General features: G+C 41.2%; 2 protein-coding genes across 2 annotated transcripts; one reads left to right on the forward strand and one right to left on the reverse strand.

The window, feature by feature from the left end:
- The first annotated feature begins 10,825 nt into the window (after window positions 1–10,825).
- On the forward strand, window positions 10,826–14,073 carry LOC124152614. Its single transcript, XM_046525602.2, has 3 exons — window positions 10,826–10,884; window positions 12,909–12,985; window positions 13,714–14,073. Exons 2-3 carry the CDS (start codon window positions 12,914–12,916, stop codon window positions 14,041–14,043), a joined length of 402 nt encoding a protein of 133 aa, XP_046381558.2. The 5' UTR covers window positions 10,826–10,884; window positions 12,909–12,913; the 3' UTR covers window positions 14,044–14,073.
- On the reverse strand, window positions 10,949–11,635 carry LOC125377462 (circumsporozoite protein-like). Its single transcript, XM_048391038.1, has one exon. It carries the CDS (start codon window positions 11,633–11,635, stop codon window positions 10,949–10,951), a length of 687 nt encoding a protein of 228 aa, XP_048246995.1.
- Window positions 14,074–20,550: the final 6,477 nt, after the last annotated feature.

A 20,550-nucleotide genomic window follows, 5' to 3' on the forward strand; every position in this document is an offset into this window, starting at 1 on the left:
TATATATAACAGCTGATATATTGTATGTACAGACAGTTTCACATCGTTATCAAATAATGTTTCTTAGTAGGTTTTTCCACATTTTAACAGTTTTACATACACGAAGCATGATATTTGCCCATAGATTGTATTCAATTGCCATAGTACTTTCTGTTGGCAAACCGCCAAGTAAAAAGGACAGAAAGGTATCGTCATCATCGTTCCAGATACTAGAAAAAGTTGTCACATCTAGCAAATCAATAATAGACTCAACAAGAATATTTCTTTGTTGTTGAGTCTTTTTACAATACATAAACACATGTTTGATAATATCAAAAGCAAATGTGCCGCATAAACATTCATCAGATTGTATACTGTAGGTGCTAAGGCATAATAAATATGCTAAATCATAGAAGTGTTCCGGCCTTTCAATTGTTAGTAAGCAAAGTCTGTGTACCTTAGGTGATCGTATAAGAGAGTATCGTTTTAGGTTTTCTCTTGAATGAATCTCTGCATGAATTATGTTATGGTCACCTACGCTTATTTGTTCTTTAACTCGACTCGCCCATGCATGTTTTGAGGGGAAATGAGAATAAATGGTATATGTGTTTATGTCATTATTGAGTTCATACTTGTTTACAAGTGAAAGCATGTGGTACAAGGGTGACATTTTACATTTATCATCTTTTTCTTTAATTGTATCGAGTTCAAACTGAACAAGTCTGTGCTGAAATAGTCTTTTAAATGCAAAGTTAATGTCACTATTACATAGTCTTCCCAGAAATAAGAGAGCTCGTTGATCAATGTACGCCTGGAGAGAAATTAAACCCAGACAATCTCTGGTGACGACGGAAGGAGTGTGTCTAGACAGTCCTTGAATCTTTTCACAAAAATAACGTTGAATAATTTCAAGCATTTCGTATTCCTTCGGTGACAGTTTACCCCATACACTACAAGCAAATAATCCACATGGTAAAATTACCCTTTCCCATATACGAACAGCTGGGATAGGATTTAAGCCACCAAAGTATAGTCCATGATTATAATTTATATTGACTAACATTCTGAGTTTTTCACATATTAGATGGGTACGTTCTAAGGTTTTCTTTGATGTACTTAGAAGCAATCCAGCATAAGTTACATTTTCCTTTTTAGGAAGTACTTGTGAACCAATGTAGACACATTGAGAGACAGATTTGCGAATATTCCCAAACAGTAGAAATGCACTTTTACTGGCATTATATTTCAAATGCCATCTATTAGCATAGGTGTATATATTATTCAGTAGACATTGCAGTCCGTCAGAGGAGCTGCTCAACAGCGTAGTATCGTCTGCTAATAGGATGCCGGGTGTATTACCCCATGGAAGACACAAGCCACGCCCTAAATCATCAAGTGAATACAACAAGTCGTTAATATATAGAGTAAAAAACCATGCCGATAAAACGCGACCTTGGCCAACACCTTGCTTAACATGAAACACATTTGAGGTAAAACCTCCAATGCTTACACATGACTGCATTGAGGTATATATTGTGCGTAGAAGTCGCCATAATTTTCCATTAATACCAAAGTTATACAGTTTGAAGAAAAGACCATTAAGCCAGACTCTGTCAAAAGCTTTCTCGTTGTCGAGAAAAGCGCAGTAAACTGGAGACTGTCTTTCGTTATAATAAGCTATGCTTTCCATTAATGTAAACAGGGCAGTTTCTGCCCCAGCCCCTCTCCTAAATCCAAATTGAAAGCGGTGGGGGAAGCCTTTAGATTTGTTTGCCCACTCTTCAATTCTATTCAGCAGAAGTCTTTCGAACAGTTTACTTAATACTGGAGTGAGGGTAATACCTCTGTAGTTAGTGGGGTCGTCTTTACGTTTACCATGGCCTTTATGGATAGGTAAAATCTTTCCAACGTTAAACATTTTAGGTACATATTCATGAGAAACAATTTTATTATAAAATATAACAAGGTGTTGGATAATAGATCTACCAGAGTATTTGATATGTTCATTAACTATGCCATCGGGACCAGGCGATTTTCCACTTTTTAGACGTTTTATAGTTGCCAATAACTCATCAGATGTGAAAGGACAAATCAACGTGGAACTAACGTCGCTGTTCCCTTGGTCATTATACGAGTCATTTTCAATCTGTTCCATGCGAATATTCACATAATCAGTAAAATCTGAGTCAAAATTGATATCATGATTTGGCATTGATAAATCCTTGAAATATTTGGAAAACAGATTACAAATTCCTTCCTGTGTATTACAGGACTCTTCATTATACACAAGCGTCTGGGTTTGTTCCTTCTTTCTTTTATATTTCTTGGTTACTCTAAAGTACTCTGTTATATCAACCTCAGCTGCTTCATATATTTCCTGAAACTTTTCGTCTTTCAGTTTTTGTTTGGAACGGCGATGCTGCTTCCTAAAGATACGTTTTGCTCTTTTATACTCAATGTAATTTGCATCCTCTTTATCATGAGATTTACCATTATAGATCCATTCACTACGGCGTTGTCGCATTGTACGATGCAACGTATTTAAATTATCTTTTTTCCAGTATGGTTTTAAATGAGATTGGAATTTTGAAGATGGTATACTTAGTTTAGCTGCAGCATGTAACGCTTGTAGGATATAGTCGTGATAACTTTCAATGTATTCATGAGGAGATGCGTACTGAGTTTCGTCAAACTGAGCACATCTAAAATAGTTTTCAGTTTCATATCGGTATAACATAAAGTCTACGTCATTAGCTTTACGCCAGTTTAGATGTTCACCGCCATGGTGGCGTGGCTGGGAATCAGTACTCAGACATAGGAATATCGGACAATGGTCTGATACTGAGTATTGAACACCAGTATCTAAAGTATAACCAACAACGTTACTTACATGTTGGAGATTAATGAACACATAATCTATCATACTTCTTATAGTTTTACATTTACTTGTGAAGGTAAAAAAGGCATTATCGTCAAGGGGTACGACAGAGATTAGATTCCGTTCAGTGAGCACTCTTTGCAGATATTTCGCTCTGCGTTTCAATATAATTCCATGCCGCAGGTCTGCATTAAAATCACCCAGAAGAATTGTCTCCACTTGATGAGAACATCTATCATAAATCTCCAGTACATTATTAACTTCTTCTATGTATACACTATCTAATACGTTAGATGAGGGAAGGCGAGCACCAATTATATACATAGGGCATTTATTAATGAAGAGTTTAGCCCCAATGATATGCTCGCTTGAAGGAATACTAATTGCTGACGACCTCCGACATGTACTTTTACGAATAAATATGGCTATACCCCCTGCGCCTCTTTGAGATAAGTGGTCATGCTGACATTTAACATAGACGTTAAAGTCATCATCCAAGTCATAGAGTAGATATTCACGTGTGTCGTCCAGCCAGTGTTCGGTAATAACCAAAATGTCACAGCTCATTAGTTTTGAGCGAATTTCATCTAAGCAATTCAATGCCCCACGCACATTCCACGTAATCATGCGAAGGATTGCCATTAGAACAAGTATATATGTCGCAAGTCTAAAATTGTTCATCAACATTATTAATGTTCAGCCTTATCGTCATTGTACCACACATTATTCGGTAGCCACTCACGACAGTTAACGTTTTCGGGCCAGAAGCAGTCATCATCCAAGATGATATCTGCACATTGCTGTGGGACAGTTATTCGAATGGTGAAGGTAGGATTGCGTCGCCCTTCCCAGTGTTTCATGAGTCTCACATTTGTGATAGTTACATCACGATTCTTAGCATAGTCACATATAGCATCTTTAACAACGTCAAATGGTTCGTCAGCTCTGACATAGCTTAGGACCAGTCTTTTGTTTCTATTTCTATAGACACCGGCAAAAGACTTTTCCCACTGATTGTTGAATGTAACATTTCTTGTCTCCTTTACATTGTTTACAGGTTTAGTTTGCTTTTGTCTGTCGACGCCATCATGCTTGACAATGAGCGGCTTTGGGGAAGTGTCTTCAGAGCTTGGGTCTTTACTGCCTGCATTGTCATGAGTCTGAGGTCTGAATGGGAGGCTTGGGAATTGACGAGAGTCTATACTCGTGTAATCGGTCCTCTGAATGGGTGGGGATATAGGTCTGTTGGAATTTGGGCTTCCCTTCGTAACAGTCTCCGAATATAAAAGTTTGTTTCTCGTGTTCATGCAATCTATTTTTCCATCGACAACGCGCACATTCTTGTCAATAGATATAATTGTTTCTTTCACATTTCCTCTCAATTCAAGTAACTCAGTCTCTTTCTGTTTGAGTTGATTACGTAATTGAATTAAGTCCGTCTTCATTGACTGTTCATTTGAACGAAGTGTCTGAATCACAACCGTACACCTTTTCACTTCATCGCTCTTTTCATCATATGCACTGATTAACTGTAACATATCTCTGTCATATTTGTCTTGAAATTGATCCAGTTGTCTGCGCACACTGTCAAACTTCTTGTTTACATCTTCGTGCAAGAACATTAGTTTCGCCAATACACTTGACAATATGTCCTTGTCCTTTTCCATAGCTACATCAGTAGTAGGCTTCATACAGGCTTGCTTTGGTCTACTTAAGACATCAGTCTGAATCACATGAGCTGGAATAGCACCTTTAACAAACTTATAGAGCAGATACACATCAGATGCATATTTTTCTGCTACGCTTTTAGTTTGACCACTTCTATTGACTCTCTTAATCAAAATGCCCTCTGGAAAGTCTCCACACTCTGCTTTAGCTACATCATAGACAGATTCTCTGATATGATTGAGCCCTGTATCATCATTATCATAGGCGTCAACCAATTTCTGCTCACAAGTCTTTCTATCATTTTCGCCAATTATCTCTTCAAGCTGCTTCAATATATTGTAGTCCAGTTCATCTGGCAGTTGTGTTGAGTACGCTTGAGCACTTTGACTCATTGTCAATATAAAGGTATAAAGAAGGATTGTTTTACCTTACATTGAGATGTCCAGTGGTCAATCACAAAATAGTCCAAATATCTCAGGGTAATGCATCACGAATCTCCAGTAATTCACAATTATTATCGTCCACTTTCTCACAAGGCTGTAGTATTCATCATACTGTTTCGCCCTTGTGGGCTTATGTCATTACATAACCCTTGTCTGGAGGAGCTACAAAAAACACGTCCGTTCAGCTCGGCGTCCAGTGCATTCATCTTTATAGTGTACAGTGGTAACTACAATCTTCACAGAGTATCGTGGTAACTACAATCTTCACAGAGTATCGTGGTAACTACAATCTTCACAGAGTATCGTGATAACTACAAGCTTCATAGAGTATAGTGGTAACTACAATCTTCATAGAGTATCGTGATAACTACAATCTTCATAGAGTATAGTGGTAACTAAAATCTTCACAGAGTATAGTGGAAACTATAATCTTTACAGAGTATAGTGGTAACTACAATCTTTACAGAGTATAGTGGTAAGTAAAATCTTCATAGAACATCGTGGTAACTGCAATCTTGGTGGAGTATAGTGGTAACTACAATCTTCATACAGCATCGTGATAACTACAATCTTCATAGAGTATAGTGGTAACTACAATCTTCACAGAGTATCGTGGTAACTACAATCTTCATCAAGTATAGTTGTAACTACAATCTTGATAGAGTATAGTGGTAACTACAATCTTCATAGAGTATAGTGGTAACTGCAATCTTCATGGAGTAAAGTGGTAACTATAATCTTCATAGAGCATCGTGGTAACTACAATCTTCATAGAGTGTAGTGGTAACTGCAATCTTCATATAAAACCGGCATCAGTCCGGACAAGTACAAGCAGCCACACTCACAATAACGTGCGCAATAATACATGTAATAATCTTGAACACGTTAAACCCCGTTTCACCTCACATCTTCAAGTGTAGCAGTAACACTCCTAATCTTCATCGTGTACTTAAAACATTTTGTCTCGTATTGTGATTACAATATTCATAAAGAAGAGTGATGACAGTGCTTAATTAGAATAGTTGTAACACTTTTCATCAAGTTCAGACGTAACAAACCTCATGGAAATTTGCTGCAAATCACGTGACCCGGTTCGAATTCTACCGTGGGGTCGGTCAGACCGTGGTCGGTCAGGTCACGTGCGAGGTTGTTGGTACGGACGCAAACTGTAGGATACACTGAACACCCTGGCTACTGCTGACTGCGAGTCTCTAGCTTCCAATTGTCAAGGGACGTTGCCCCGTTGTGCCTCTATTAGCTGTGTCATGACGTCTTGTGCAGTTGCTGACGGACAACGTTTTGGCTACCGAGAACCCGTGATCCGCCGCCAATTACATAACCGGCGTTAAACGTAACTCATTCTCTCACTTACTCTGGGACGGGTCCGTGCACTGGATATGGTTTTGTAGGATACGTCAAAGGTCAAGGTCACTGTTCTATTTCTTGTAAAATAACGTAAAGTAGCTATCAGACACGCACTGTTGCTTACTTTATCTTCGGCAGTTTCCGACTGTGCTCGAAAATGTTTGTGAACATTCCTCATTAAGAAGTTATTTTATATGTCAATGTAACCATATCCTTTTAAGATTTGTTTATTTTCTACAAGTTCATAAATACGTAACTGGCCTTAGTTAATTGCTGTGGGATATCCCAAAATGCTCTGTTTATCACTCCATCTTCCGCCCAGGCCAATTCCATTGTTTTAGACAGCCAGCCGAGCACGTTGTTTCAACACAGAGCACATTGTTTTGGACCAGCTCTCATTAGCTAACTTATCAATGAGTAAGTAGACCCCTTTAGCTGATATATTGTCGGGTGATGCTCTAGTAGTATATTTGTCTGTGATGGTTTTAGTGGCAAAGTTAAATTTTGTAGAAATTGTGTTAAGTATCGAGTTACCATCTTGTAGCAGCCCCTGTACTATAGAGTATAGGAACGCCGTGGAGAGGCTGTTCCATTGTTTACATGTATTTTCATCAGCGTTGCAAGTAGTAGAATTGTAACCTTGTCAACATTTCTTTTCTCAGTGGTTGTGTGAGCACAAAGAAGTGCATAATATTTCAGTTGTGTTATGAGATTAATAAAATAACTACGGGTTTTAGATGTAGTGACTGCTGTTATAGTTATCTATCACATCAGCAGTTATCTCCCGTTGGTCATGCTGTACTACATGAAACTCGAATTTCCCTTGTACTGTAATTATACACTTCTACTCATTTGTTTTTTCTTTTGTTCCATTTTGTTTACGTTTCAATGCCACGTGCAAGCGAGGGACTTAAATAAGGCTCGAATCTCAGAGTGGTTTATAGAATTATGCACTTTATAAGTTGTTAATTACTAAGACTGTATTTGAATGGAATTGTCAGTTTTGTATATTGTATTGTAGTTACGTCCTACTAGGCCTGGAAGCCCATTCCAGTCGTTTACAGATGTAACAGAGGTAGTTGGGAGTAAGTCTATAAACCTCGGCGGGTACATTGTCATTTGCTTGTCTATATTTTTTTTGGTAAGTTACTTTGTAATTAGTTAGATTATTTAGTGTAAAAACCGTTATAAAGGTGTTCATACCCACGGGATCTGTTATTTTACTGGAGGTTAGTGCTATTGGTATGTTTGACATTGTATGTAAAAGGTACTTTCTACCATGCAAATGTTTATATTGTACTTTTATGCATTGTGTTCATTGAAAAGAATTACACACTGTGTGTATTACGATGATGAATATAAATGTATGATAACTGATACTTTCAGCCATATGTTATTATTATATACATGTGTAATATGCAGATAAGATGCAGCATTATCATCTATGAAAGGCCATACATGATGTTACCAAGTATATAAAAAGTTTGTGTATTATTGTTTAGGTCTACCATCTTCAGTATTAATAAAATACATGGACCCAGAGAACGACTTTGTCCAGCTTTTACATAAAGTTATATCATTGTCAGTTTGTAAGGCACTTTATCATCCTAAATTGACATCCACGTGAGATATCGCTTGGGCGAGATCAAGTGATATCTGCCAGGAGATATCGATGCAATGATATTGCATGACAATGTTTTTGAAGATCATTGTCGTGTCATCGGTTGCCATGACGCCACAATCGAATGGCGTCCCTAATCCCTCTGCTACTGAAGCTGGTAAGCAATGCTTCATATACACTCAGGACACCTCTTATTTAATACAATTTACCAACTGAAAAAGTTGGAAGAATGATTTTGGATGATAAAGAGAATCTTACCTTGTGTCTCTTGAGCTTATTAGTTTTGAACTTTAATGGATTCGTGTTGATAATGCTTTACAGAATCTGAGAAGACATTTTAACGTAATTTGAAGGAAATTTAAATGTTGTCTACTGAACAATCTTGTTCTCTTTTTACATCTTAGTTCAGAATTGCAAATAAAGAAATATCATTTTTTTAATTTTAGATACAATGTTTAACATTTATCCATTAATCCTCAATGTGTGTGTAAAACTATTTCTACTTTACACTGGTGTATGAGAATAATCCTTACACCAATGAAGGCCAGCCTGAACTGTAGGGCTTCTGAATGTGTTTTTGATCCAATGTCATATATGGTTTAAAAACATTTGCTTTATGTGAAGTTTAAACCTCCCTATTCACGAGAGTCACGGGAATAGATAATGACTGTGCATTATTATTATTATTATTATTATTATTATTATTATTATTATTATTATTAACAAAGTTAATTACAAATTGTTATTACAAAGTAAAATATAAAATGCAGCAAAGAGGGTTTGGGTGATCCTGGCACAGTCAGGCTGGTTAGGCTTATCGTCAGCTCAGGGCCCTTGCCCCCTCTACACGCAGCCCAGACAGCGAATGGGACTTTTCCCAGGAAGTGCTGCCTAGTCAAACCCACCCAGAACTTTTCGGAAAATGTGAAGACTCCCTAACACTGCAGCCTTCTGCATTACACAGAGTGTCAGAAGATCTGTATTCCTGGTAGCAAACCCGGGGACTCTCTCAATGTCAGTCAACAGAATGGGACGTACCAAACCCAAGGCACCGAGAAAAATGGGAGTTGGGAAACTTGGTACTTAGGATGCAAGCGTGACATTTCGAAGGTCTGCATCTTTTGCAATCCCATTGGTGTCAAAAGGGACAGGAAATTCAATGATATTGATGATTTCATTAGATTTATCAAAAAGATCAGGTTTGTTGGCCTGGATACGCCTGAGGCTGTAAATGGAACTATTCCAAAGAATTTTGTATCTATAATTTTCCATGACGCCCTCTACATATTTCGGGTATTACTATGGATTGACCTCTGTGTCAAAACCACAAGCATGGTGAAGATGGTAATAAAATGATCGCGCCACTCCATCATTTCGCTTCAGATACCGTGTCTGTGCAAATGCTGGGCATCCACTGCCAATGTGTAGGACAGTCTCATTAAATTCATTACATAGTCGTCATTTCATATTAACATGTTGATGCAAAATCACGGTTTCGAGTGGGAAGTGACTGGTCCTGAGCAGGAAACAAAAGCCTTCTGTATCACTTTTCAGGCCCACCGACCTCATCCAAGCAAAGGGTTTGCTTACCTTCCCAACACACTGCACATAAACTCGCTGCAGTGGTCTGGATATGGCATTTCGCTTGGTTGACACTCATTTCTGTACCGTCCAGCAGTACAGAACCATCAACATAGTCAACACTGACATTGAGATTAGAAAACTGTGGTATGCCTTTTTTGATCATGAGTCTTGACATGCTTCACAAGAGGATCATCAGACAAATAAATGTGTGCAAACGTGCACAAAACAATTCTATCATGAAGAGCCTCCACATTAATCAAACCACGCCCTCCCATCATAATTGGTAAATATACGCGATTGAGGGAAGAGCGAGGGTGGTGGGATCTATTGTCTGCCATGATTCTTCGTGTGAGGGTGTCAAATACCCTAAATGTCTTATTATTATCTTATCTTATCTTATTTCTTCTTCTTCTTCTTATTATTATTTAATAGTGATTCATAAGCACATGCTTATAATGTCGTACAGAGGACTTCTTATGATTATGGAAATGGTTTTGTCCCTTTAAGCTTGTTACGTAAGAAAACAACTGCCTGACCGAGTTAAATACCTGGCTATTCATATTGTTTGATTTAATTTTCCATTTTTTCTTAATGTTTTATGAATCTTGTTTTTACTTCAGCTATTTCTGTCGATGGAGAGCATATGTGCATCCAGTTAATAGCCATCAGGTCGTGACAAATCTTTATTGTGACATAAAGTTCGTAATGTTACAGTGTGTTATGAAAACTATAAAACACATGTAATTCCAATTCAATTAGTTATGAGGTGCAACTGGATTGAATATATGACACAACAGGTGCCCCCTACGAGTGAGACGTTGTCATCACCTGTTTACATTTTGCTATCATAATCATATTGCAAATGATTTGGTTCAATGAGGGCAATTGATACCCTACGGATTGGCGCTTCACACTGGAGACCTGGGCCCACTTGCACAAAGCGATCTTAGCGCTAAGACTATCGTAAGCCTACACGACCTGCTGCCATGGATCGATTCTCTCCAAGGTGGTCTTTTCCAGACAAAAGTAAACCAGAATAAATTTACTGAATATCGGATGTAAATGAATACGTAAAACATTTTGTTTTATCTTTCATAAAAAAATGACCTTTATTAAAAACTGTAAAACTGTTATAGAGAGGTGAGCATCAGCACAACTGACAGATATGATCTAAAGGTATTAATCAAGCTCCGCTCAACTGTATTTAGTGCCCGCGAATTAAAATTCTTCTTCGCACCTGTCCCCATACATAAATATGTGAATGTGCACCACTAACAGAGGTCTGCATACAGATTGACTGGGTTCAACATTCAACAGTTTTCATCAGTCAGCATCAGTTGTCGCTTGTAAGTAAAACGTTTAATCGTAAAACCTTGCAATTGTTTGTTTCCTGTCCTGTACATGTTGGGATTATTGTTTGTATTTTTTCCATAACAGTGTTATGTGTGTATCTCCCTCAGTGCTGGTCTTCCTGTTTGTATCTCTCTCCGTGTTGGGGTTCCTGTTTGTATCTCTCTCCGTGTTGGGGTTCCTGTTTGTATCTCTCACCGTGTTGGGGTTCCTATTTGTATCTCTCTCCGTGTTGGGGTTCCTGTTTGTATCTCCCTCAGTGCTGGCATTCCTGTTTGTATCTCTCTCCGTGTTGGGGTTCCTGTTTGTATCTCTCTCCGTGTTTGGGTTCCTGTTTGTATCTCTCTCCGTGTTGGGGTTCCTGTTTGTATCTCTCTCCGTGTTGGGGTTCCTGTTTGTATCTCTCTCCGTGTTGGGGTTCCTGTTTGTATCTCGCTCCGTGTTGGGGTTCCTGTTTGTATCTCTCTCCGTGTTGGGGTTCCTGTTTGTATCTCTCTCCGTGTTGGGGTTCCTGTTTGTTTCTCTCTCCGTGTTGGGGTTCCTGTTTGTATCTCTCTCCGTGTTGGGGTTCCTGTTTGTATCCCCTCCGTGTTGGGGTTCTGTTTGTATCTCTCTCCGTGTTGGGGTTCCTGTTTGTATCTCTCTCCGTGTTTGGGTTCCTGTGTGTATCTCTCTCCGTGTTTGGGTTCCTGTTTGTACCTCTCTCCGTGTTGGGGTTCCTGTTTGTATCTCCCTCAGTGCTGGCATTCCTGTTTGTATCTCCCTCCGTGTTGGGGTTCCTGTTTGTATCTCCCTCAGTGCTGGTATTCCTGTTTGTATCTCTCTCCGTGTTGGGGTTCCTGTTTGTATCTCTCTCCGTGTTGGGGTTCCTGTTTCATGCTGGTATGGATGTTTGTATCTCCCTCCATGCTGGTATTGAGGTTTGCTTCCCTCTCTGTCCTGGTATTAATGTTTGTTTCTCCCTCCTTGCTGTTATTAATGTTTATTTCTCCCTCCATGCTGGTATTGAAATTTGAATTTCCCGTCGTGTTGGTATACAAGTTGGTATCTCCCTCCGTGGCTCTATACATGTTTGTATCTTTCTCTATGCCATTGTAACTGCTTGTTTCATCCTCCATACTGGTATTAATGTTTGTATATCCCCCAATGCTCGTATTAATGTGTGTATCTCTCTCATTGCTGGTATTTATGTTTATTTCCCCCTCCAAGCACGGATTGAAATTTGTATCTTCCTCCATGATGCTAATTATGTTTGCATTACCCTCCATGATGGTATTAATGTTTGTATCTCCCCCCATGCTAGTATTAATGTGTGTTTCTCTCTTAATGCTGTTGTTAATGTTTGTATCTCCCTCCATGCTGGTATTACTGTTTGTATATATCTCCCTCATTGCTGGTATCAATGTTTGTATCTCCCTCATTGCTGGTGTCTATGTTTCTATCCTACTCATTGCTGGTGTTACTGTTTTTATCTCCCTCATTGCTGGTATTAATGTTTGTATCCCCCTCCATACTGTTTTATCTCACTACATTTCCGTATTAAAATTTGTATCGTGCTATATTAATGTTTGTATCTCCCTTCATTCTGTATTAATGTTTGTATCTCCCTCAATGCTGGTGTTATTGTTAATACCCCCCTCCATACTGGGATTAATGTTTGTATCTCCCTCCATACTGGTATTAATGTTTGTATCTCCCTCAATGCTGGTGTTATTGTTAATACCCCCCTCCATACTGGGATTAATGTTTGTATCTCCCTCCATACTGGTATTAATGTTTGTATCTCCCTCAATGCTGGTGTTATTGTAAATAGCCCCCTCCATACTGGTATTAATGTTTGTATCTCCCTCCATACTGGTATTAATGTTTGTATCTCCCTCAATGCTGGTTTTAATGTTTGTATCTCCCTCCATGCTGGTATTAATGTTTGTATCTCCCTCCATGCTGGTTTTAATGTTTGTATCTCCCCCCATGCTGGTATTTCTGTTTGTACATATCTATCGGTTCCACGTGTGTCAAGGCGTCATGGAAACTCTCCTCTACTGTCTGTTGCTGGTCACCGTGCCAGTCTCGGCCAGCAGGGGTGCAGCTTACAAGGTCAGTATGTCTGTTTGTTTGCTGCTTAACGCCTCACACAGCAACATTCCAGCTATATGACGGCGGCCTGTACATAATCCAGTGATTGACATCGGGAGACGATGGCATGCATCAACCAAGTCAGCGAGCCTGACCACCCGATCCCGTTAGTCGCCTCTTACAACAATCTTGTCACTTCTTACAGCAAGTGTGGGTTGCTGCTGGTAACCTATACTGACCCGCATCTGACAAGGTCAGTATGACGTTCACACCAGAAGTACCCTCACTGTTTAGATCTGTTCTTACCCGATCCCTACAGGTCTTGTTTATATATCTTTAGCAGTGGCACAAGACGTATTTTCCAGCACATTTCTGGTCTATATTAAACATATAGGGGAACCACTAACAGCAATGCACGTTCCATTGATGGCTCCATAACTTATTTCAGTAACTTTCGACTACATTTAATGATAGATCGGAGGAACAAGAAATAAGCGATTGACCCACACCCTCGGGGGATTTAGAGGGATCATTTGTATACTAATGAGTAACATAAATTAAAATGACTCATGTTTAATTCTATTTATCTAATAAATTTATCTATTAATTAAATAATAAATATATTATCAGAGCGATTTTACCTAATTTGATGATTTACGAGACTCAAACTCTCGTTTGTTCAACGACTACTCTTGTGATTCTGTGAACTGTTGTGATTCCCAGTTTACTCCATCAGTTTGTATTTGCAGGGGACAATCAGCGCAGGAAACACCATGTGTGCGTTTACTGAACTGAAAGGTGGCAATTCCTCTGGTAAAGGACCTCGTGGGGTGCGGCTCCATTCCTGTAAGAATCATATCGGCAACATGAACGTAGATTGTTCCTACTATGGGGCGAACCCACACCACTGTGGCGCCTACAAACCGAATCTCCAGCTGAAGATTGTCGCCTACTATAAAGCTCTTGCCAAAGCCGCCATGAACAATGGTTTACCGTGCACACGGGGCAGCATTTATGAAAAGATTTGTCATCTGACCTACCCATGCACTTCAGGAAACTGTTTACTCTCAACGATTTGAGATGTGGTGCTTTGAGATATCAGGACGAATAAAGACAATTCACACAAAGAAGTATTTTGTAATGTTATTAAATTTCGCTTCACTTAAACTTCATATGAATACGAACAGGAAGCGTTCTATGTTCCATGTCATTCAGATATATCCAGAGTGCTTCACGACTTCACCTGGGGAGTCTGTGTAACGTTGATAACTTTATACGTATTATCATTAGCTTAATGTCGGAACAAAACTGAGACAGATCGAAGGTGAAACCCTTAGTAAAATCCACTACTCACCCATTGCATGGATCATAATGAGGGGTAATATTGCCACACGTATACGTCTAGGACACCCGTGGCCTCTAATGTGACTAAAAGAATAAATAACTATGATGTACCATCGCGACCGGAGTAAAGGATACCTTCCGATTCTTCAGTCATGTTAGCACACATACGGCTTGAAGTGAGTGAGTGAGTGAGTGAGTGAGTGAGTGTTAACGCCACTTTGAGCAATATCACGGCATGTCAGCTTGACGTGGGGGAAAAAGGCCGAAGTGATGCAGTTCTTAAACATTTACCACTTTACCACTTTGGTGAAATAATTGAGTCTGGACGAGACAATCCAGTGATTTATATCATGAACATCGATCTGGGCACTTGGGATCGATGACATGCATCAACCAAGTCAGTGAGCCTGACCACCCGATCCCGTTAGTCGCCTCATACGACAAGCATGGGTTGCTGAAGACCTATTCTACCCCTGATCTTCATGTTTTACACTATTTTCCAAATAGCCCAATACTTGTTCCAAAAAATACATCATAAATAACAAGTCTGAAAAATTAGGCCTTAGAGTATCAGTTTACATTGGGTATGGCATTGTGCGATCAGAATTGTTCAGTGCCATTCAAACACAAGGATAAGAACCCAGATGGTAACAGTTCTCCTTGCCGTACTCCAATAAGGCATGGCGAGATATTTCAGCTGCATGATAACCAACTGATGTAAGATCCTCTGGAAACCCAGACCGCAATCAACAGTTTCCCCGTGTCATATTGATGAACACAATCTGTGTGTATCGAGGTCTACGTCTACGTGCTCAGAGCAGATATGAAGAATTCATTATGTTTTCAAATAGTTGAGTTTGTAACCTGTTAATAAACTTTGTCATTCGAGTGTGAAATAAAGTTTGCAATAGTACAGCATGCTACTAAACAAGCGTTTAGAACATTTAAGCCACATTTAAATGCCAGTAATCAAACATAACGTGAGTAAAATGCGACGGCAAAAGCTGTCTTTGCATCGGGATACCGTATGTAGTATTTACATCTAATCCGGCATGGCATTGATCAAGCTACATTCTGTACGTGTGTATCGGGATATTATATGTAATTGGAGCTTGGTCCATGAAGCTGTGTGTGTGCATGGCAACAACTTGTAGTAGAAGCTAACCCAACATGTCCATGAAGCTGTGTGTGTGTGCATGGCGACAACTTGTAGTAGAAGCTAACCCAACATGTCCATGAAGCTATGTGTGTGCATGGCGACAACTTGTAGTAGAAGCTAACCCAACATGGTCCATGAAGCTGTGTGTGTGCATGGCGACAACTGGTAGTAGAAGCTAACCCAACATGTCCATGAAGCTGTGTGTGTGCATGGCGACAACTTGTAATAGAAGCTAACCCAACATGTCCATGAAGCTATGTGTGTGCATGGCGACAAGTGGTAGTAGAAGCTGACCCAACATGGTCCATCAAGCTATGTGTGTGGATGGCGACAACTTGTAGTAGAAGCTAACCCAACATGTCCATGAAGCTGTGTGTGTGCATGGCGACAACTTGTAGTAGAAGCTAACCAAACATGGTCCATGAAGCTATGTGTGTGTGCATGACAACAACTTGTAGTAGAAGCTAACCCAACATGTCCATGAAGCTATGTGTGTGTGCATGACAACAACTTGTAGTAGAAGCTAACCCAGCATGTCCATGAAGCTATGTGTGTGTGCATGGCGACAAGTGGTAGTAGAAGCTAACCCAACATGGTCCATGAAGCTATGTGTGTGGATGGCGACAACTTGTAGTAGAAGCTAACCCAACATGGTCCATGAAGCTATGTGTGTGCATGGCGACAAGTGGTAGTAGAAGCTAACCCAACATGGTCCATGAAGCTGTGTGTGTGCATGGCGACAACTTGTAGTAGAAGCTAACCAAACATGGTCCATGAAGCTATGTGTGTGTGCATGACAACAACTTGTAGTAGAAGCTAACCCAACATGTCCATGAAGCTATGTGTGTGCATGGCGACAACTTGTAGTAGAAGCTAACCCAGCATGTCCATGAAGCTGTGTGTGTGCATGGCGACAACTTGTAGGAGAAGCTAACCCAACGTGTCCATGAAGCTATGTGTGTGCATGGCGACAACTTGTAGTAGAAGCTAACCCAACATGGTCCATGAAGCTGTGTGTGTGTGCATGGCGACAACTTGTAGTAGAAGCTAACCCAACATGGTCCATGAAGGTGTGTGTGTGTGCATGGCGACAACTTGTAGTAGAAGCTAACCCAACATGTCCATGAAGCTATGTGTGTGCATGGCGACAACTTGTAGTAGAAGCTAACCCAACATGTCCATGAAGCTATGTGTGTGCATGGCGACAACTTGTAGTAGAAGCTAACCCAACATGGTCCATGAAGCTGTGTGTGTGCATGGCGACAACTGGTAGTAGAAGCTAACCCAACATGTCCATGAAGCTGTGTGTGTGCATGGCGACAACTTGTAGTAGAAGCTAACCCAACATGTCCATGAAGCTATGTGTGTGCATGGCGACAAGTGGTAGTAGAAGCTGACCCAACATGGTCCATGAAGCTATGTGTGTGGATGGCGACAACTTGTAGTAGAAGCTAACCCAACATGGTCCATGAAGCTATGTGTGTGCATGGCGACAAGTGGTAGTAGAAGCTAACCCAACATGGTCCATGAAGCTGTGTGTGTGCATGGCGACAACTTGTAGTAGAAGCTAACCCAACATGTCCATGAAGCTGTGTGTGTGCATGGCGACAACTTGAAGTAGAAGCTAACCAAACATGGTCCATGAAGCTATGTGTGTGTGCATGACAACAACTTGTAGTAGAAGCTAACCCAACATGTCCATGAAGCTATGTGTGTGCATGGCGACAAGTGGTAGTAGAAGCTAACCCAACATGGTCCATGAAGCTATGTGTGTGCATGGCGACAAGTGGTAGTAGAGCTAACCAAACATGGTCCATGAAGCTATGTGTGTGGATGGCGACAACTTGTAGTAGAAGCTAACCAAACATGGTCCATGAAGCTATGTGTGTGCATGGCGACAAGTGGTAGTAGAAGCTAACCCATCATGTCCATGAAGCTATGTGTGTGCATGACAACAACTTGTAGTAGAAGCTAACCAAACATGGTCCATGAAGCTATGTGTGTGCATGGCGACAAGTGGTAGTAGAAGCTAACCCAACATGGTCCATGAAGCTATGTGTGTGGATGGCGACAACTTGTAGTAGAAGCTAACCCAACATGGTCCATGAAGCTATGTGTGTGCATGGCGACAAGTGGTAGTAGAAGCTAACCCAACATGGTCCATGAAGCTGTGTGTGTGCATGGCGACAACTTGTAGTAGAAGCTAACCCAACATGTCCATGAGGCTGTGTGTGTGCATGGCGACAACTTGTAGTAGAAGCTAACCAAACATGGTCCGTGAAGCTATGTGTGTGTGCATGACAACAACTTGTAGTAGAAGCTAACCCAACATGTCCATGAAGCTATGTGTGTGCATGGCGACAACTTGTAGTAGAAGCTAACCCAGCATGTCCATGAAGCTGTGTGTGTGCATGGCGACAACTTGTAGTAGAAGCTAACCCAACATGTCCATGAAGCTATGTGTGTGCATGGCGACAACTTGTAGTAGAAGCTAACCCAACATGGTCCATGAAGCTGTGTGTGTGTGCATGGCGCCAACTTGTAGTAGAAGCTAACCCAGCATGTCCATGAAGGTGTGTGTGTGCATGGCGACAACTTGTAGTAGAAGCTAACCCAACATGGTCCTTGAAGGTGTGTGTGTGTGCATGGCGACAACTTGTAGTAGAAGCTAACCCAACATGTCCATGAAGCTATGTGTGTGCATGGCGACAACTTGTAGTAGAAGCTAACCCAGCATGTCCATGAAGCTGTGTGTGTGCATGGCGACAACTTGTAGTAGAAGCTAACCCAACGTGTCCATGAAGCTATGTGTGTGCATGGCGACAACTTGTAGTAGAAGCTAACCCAACATGGTCCATAAAGCTGTGTGTGTGTGCATGGCAACAACTTGTAGTAGAAGCTAACCCAACATGTCCATGAAGCTATGTGTGTGCATGGCGACAACTTGTAGTAGAAGCTAACCCAGCATGTCCATGAAGCTGTGTGTGTGCATGGCGGCAAGTGGTAGTAGAAGCTAACCCAACATGGTCCATGAAGCTGTGTGTGTGTGTGTGCATGGCGACAACTTGTAGTAGAAGCTAACCCAACATGTCCATGAAGCTATGTGTGTGGATGGCGACAACTTGTAGTAGAAGCTAACCCAGCATGTCAATGAAGCTATGTATGTGTATGACAACAACTGGTAGTAGAAGCTTACCCAACATGGTCCATGAAGCTGTGTGTGTGCATGGCGACAACTTGTAGTAGAAGCTAACCCAACATGTCCATGAGGCTGTGTGTGTGCATGGCGACAACTTGTAGTAGAAGCTAACCCAACATGGTCCATGAAGCTGTGTGTGTGCATGGCGACAACTTGTAGTAGAAGCTAACCAAACATGGTCCATGAAGCTGTGTGTGTGCATGGCGACAACTGGTAGTAGAAGCTAACCAAGCATGGTCCATGAAGCTGTGTGTGTGTGCATGGCGACAGCTGGTAGTAGAAGCTAACCCAACATGTCCATGAGGCTGTGTGTGTGCATGGCGACAACTTGTAGTAGAATCTAACCCAGCATGGTCCATGAAGCTGTGTGTGTGCATGGCGAGAACTTGTAGTAGAAGCTAACCCAGCATGTCCATGAAGCTGTGTGTGTGCATGGCGACAACTTGTAGTAGAAGCTAACCCAGCATGTCCATGAAGCTGTGTGTGTGCATGGCGACAACTGGTAGTAGAAGCTAACCCAGCATGTCCATGAAGCTGTGTGTGTGTATGGCGACAACTTGTAGTAGAAGCTAACCCAACATGTCCATGAAGCTATGTGTGTGCATGGCGACAACTTGTAGTAGAAGCTAACCCAGCATGTCCATGAAGCTGTGTGTGTGCATGGCGACAACTTGTAGTAGAAGCTAACCCAAGCATGGTCCATGAAGCTATGTGTGTGTGCATGGCGACAACTTGTAGGAGAAGCTAACCCAACATGTCCATGAAGCTGTGTGTGTGCATGGCGACAACTTGTAGTAGAAGCTAGCCCAACATGTCCATGAAGCTATGTGTGTGGATGGCGACAACTTGTAGTAGAAGCTAACCCAACATGGTCCATGAAGCTGTGTGTGTGCATGGCGACAACTTGTAGTAGAAGCTAACCCAGCATATCCATGAAGCTGTGTGTGTGCATGGCGACAACTTGTAGTAGAAGCTAACCCAGCATGTCCATGAAGCTGTGTGTGTGCATGGCGACAACTGGTAGTAGAAGCTAACCCAGCATGTCCATGAAGCTGTGTGTGTGCATGGCAACAACTGGTAGTAGAAGCTAACCCAACATGGTCCGTGAAGCTGTGTGTGTGCATGGCGACAACTTGTAGTAGAAGCTAACCCAGCATGTCCATGAAGCTGTGTGTGTGCATGGCGACAAAAGGTAGTAGAAGCTAACCCAGCATGTCCATGAAGCTGTGTGTGTGCATGGCAACAACTTGTAGTAGAAGCTAACCCAACATGGTCCGTGAAGCTGTGTGTGTGCATGGTGACAACTTGTTGTAGAAGCTAACCCAGCATGGTCCATGCAGCTGTGTGTGTGTGCATGGCGACAACTTGTAGTAGAAGCTAACCCAGCATGTCCATGAAGCTGTGTGTGTGCATGGCGACAACTTGTAGTAGAAGCTAACCCAGCATGTCCATGAAGGTGTGTGTGTGCATGGCGACAACTTGTAGTAGAAGCTAACCCAACATGTCCATGAAGCTGTGTGTGTGTGCATGGCGACAACTTGTAGTAGAAGCTAAGGTCATAGGATACGACATCATTATCACTTCCCCTTATCTCATAGGTCATAGGTCATCTATCATATCCACAGCCTCCCTTCACCTAAGGTCATTGGATACTACATCTGTAGCAGTTCCACAGCCTCCCTTCAACCCAGGTCATTGGATACTACATCTGTATCAGTTCCACAGCCTCCCTTCAACTCAGGTCATTGGATACTACATATGTATCCGTTCCACAGCCTCCCTTCACCTCAGGTCATAGGATACTACATCTGTATCAGCTCCACAGATTCCCTTCAACTCAGGTCATTGAATACTACATATGTATCAGTTCCACAGCCTCCCTTC

The sequence above is a fragment of the Haliotis rufescens genome, unplaced genomic scaffold, assembly GCF_023055435.1.
Source record: "Haliotis rufescens isolate VD_foot unplaced genomic scaffold, xgHalRufe1.0.p SCAF_9, whole genome shotgun sequence".
NCBI classification, from domain to species: Eukaryota; Metazoa; Mollusca; class Gastropoda; order Lepetellida; family Haliotidae; genus Haliotis; species Haliotis rufescens.

Bases quoted from the DNA above. Each gene is read 5' to 3' on its own strand.
- LOC125377462 (XM_048391038.1), bottom strand. From the start codon at position 11,635: ATGCCAGCACTGAGGGAGATACAAACAGGAACCCCAACACGGAGAGAG.
- LOC124152614 (XM_046525602.2), top strand. From the start codon at position 12,914: ATGGAAACTCTCCTCTACTGTCTGTTGCTGGTCACCGTGCCAGTCTCG. The intron at 12,986-13,713 runs GTCAGTATGTCT...TTGTATTTGCAG, and splicing joins GCAGGGGTGCAGCTTACAAG to GGGACAATCAGCGCAGGAAA.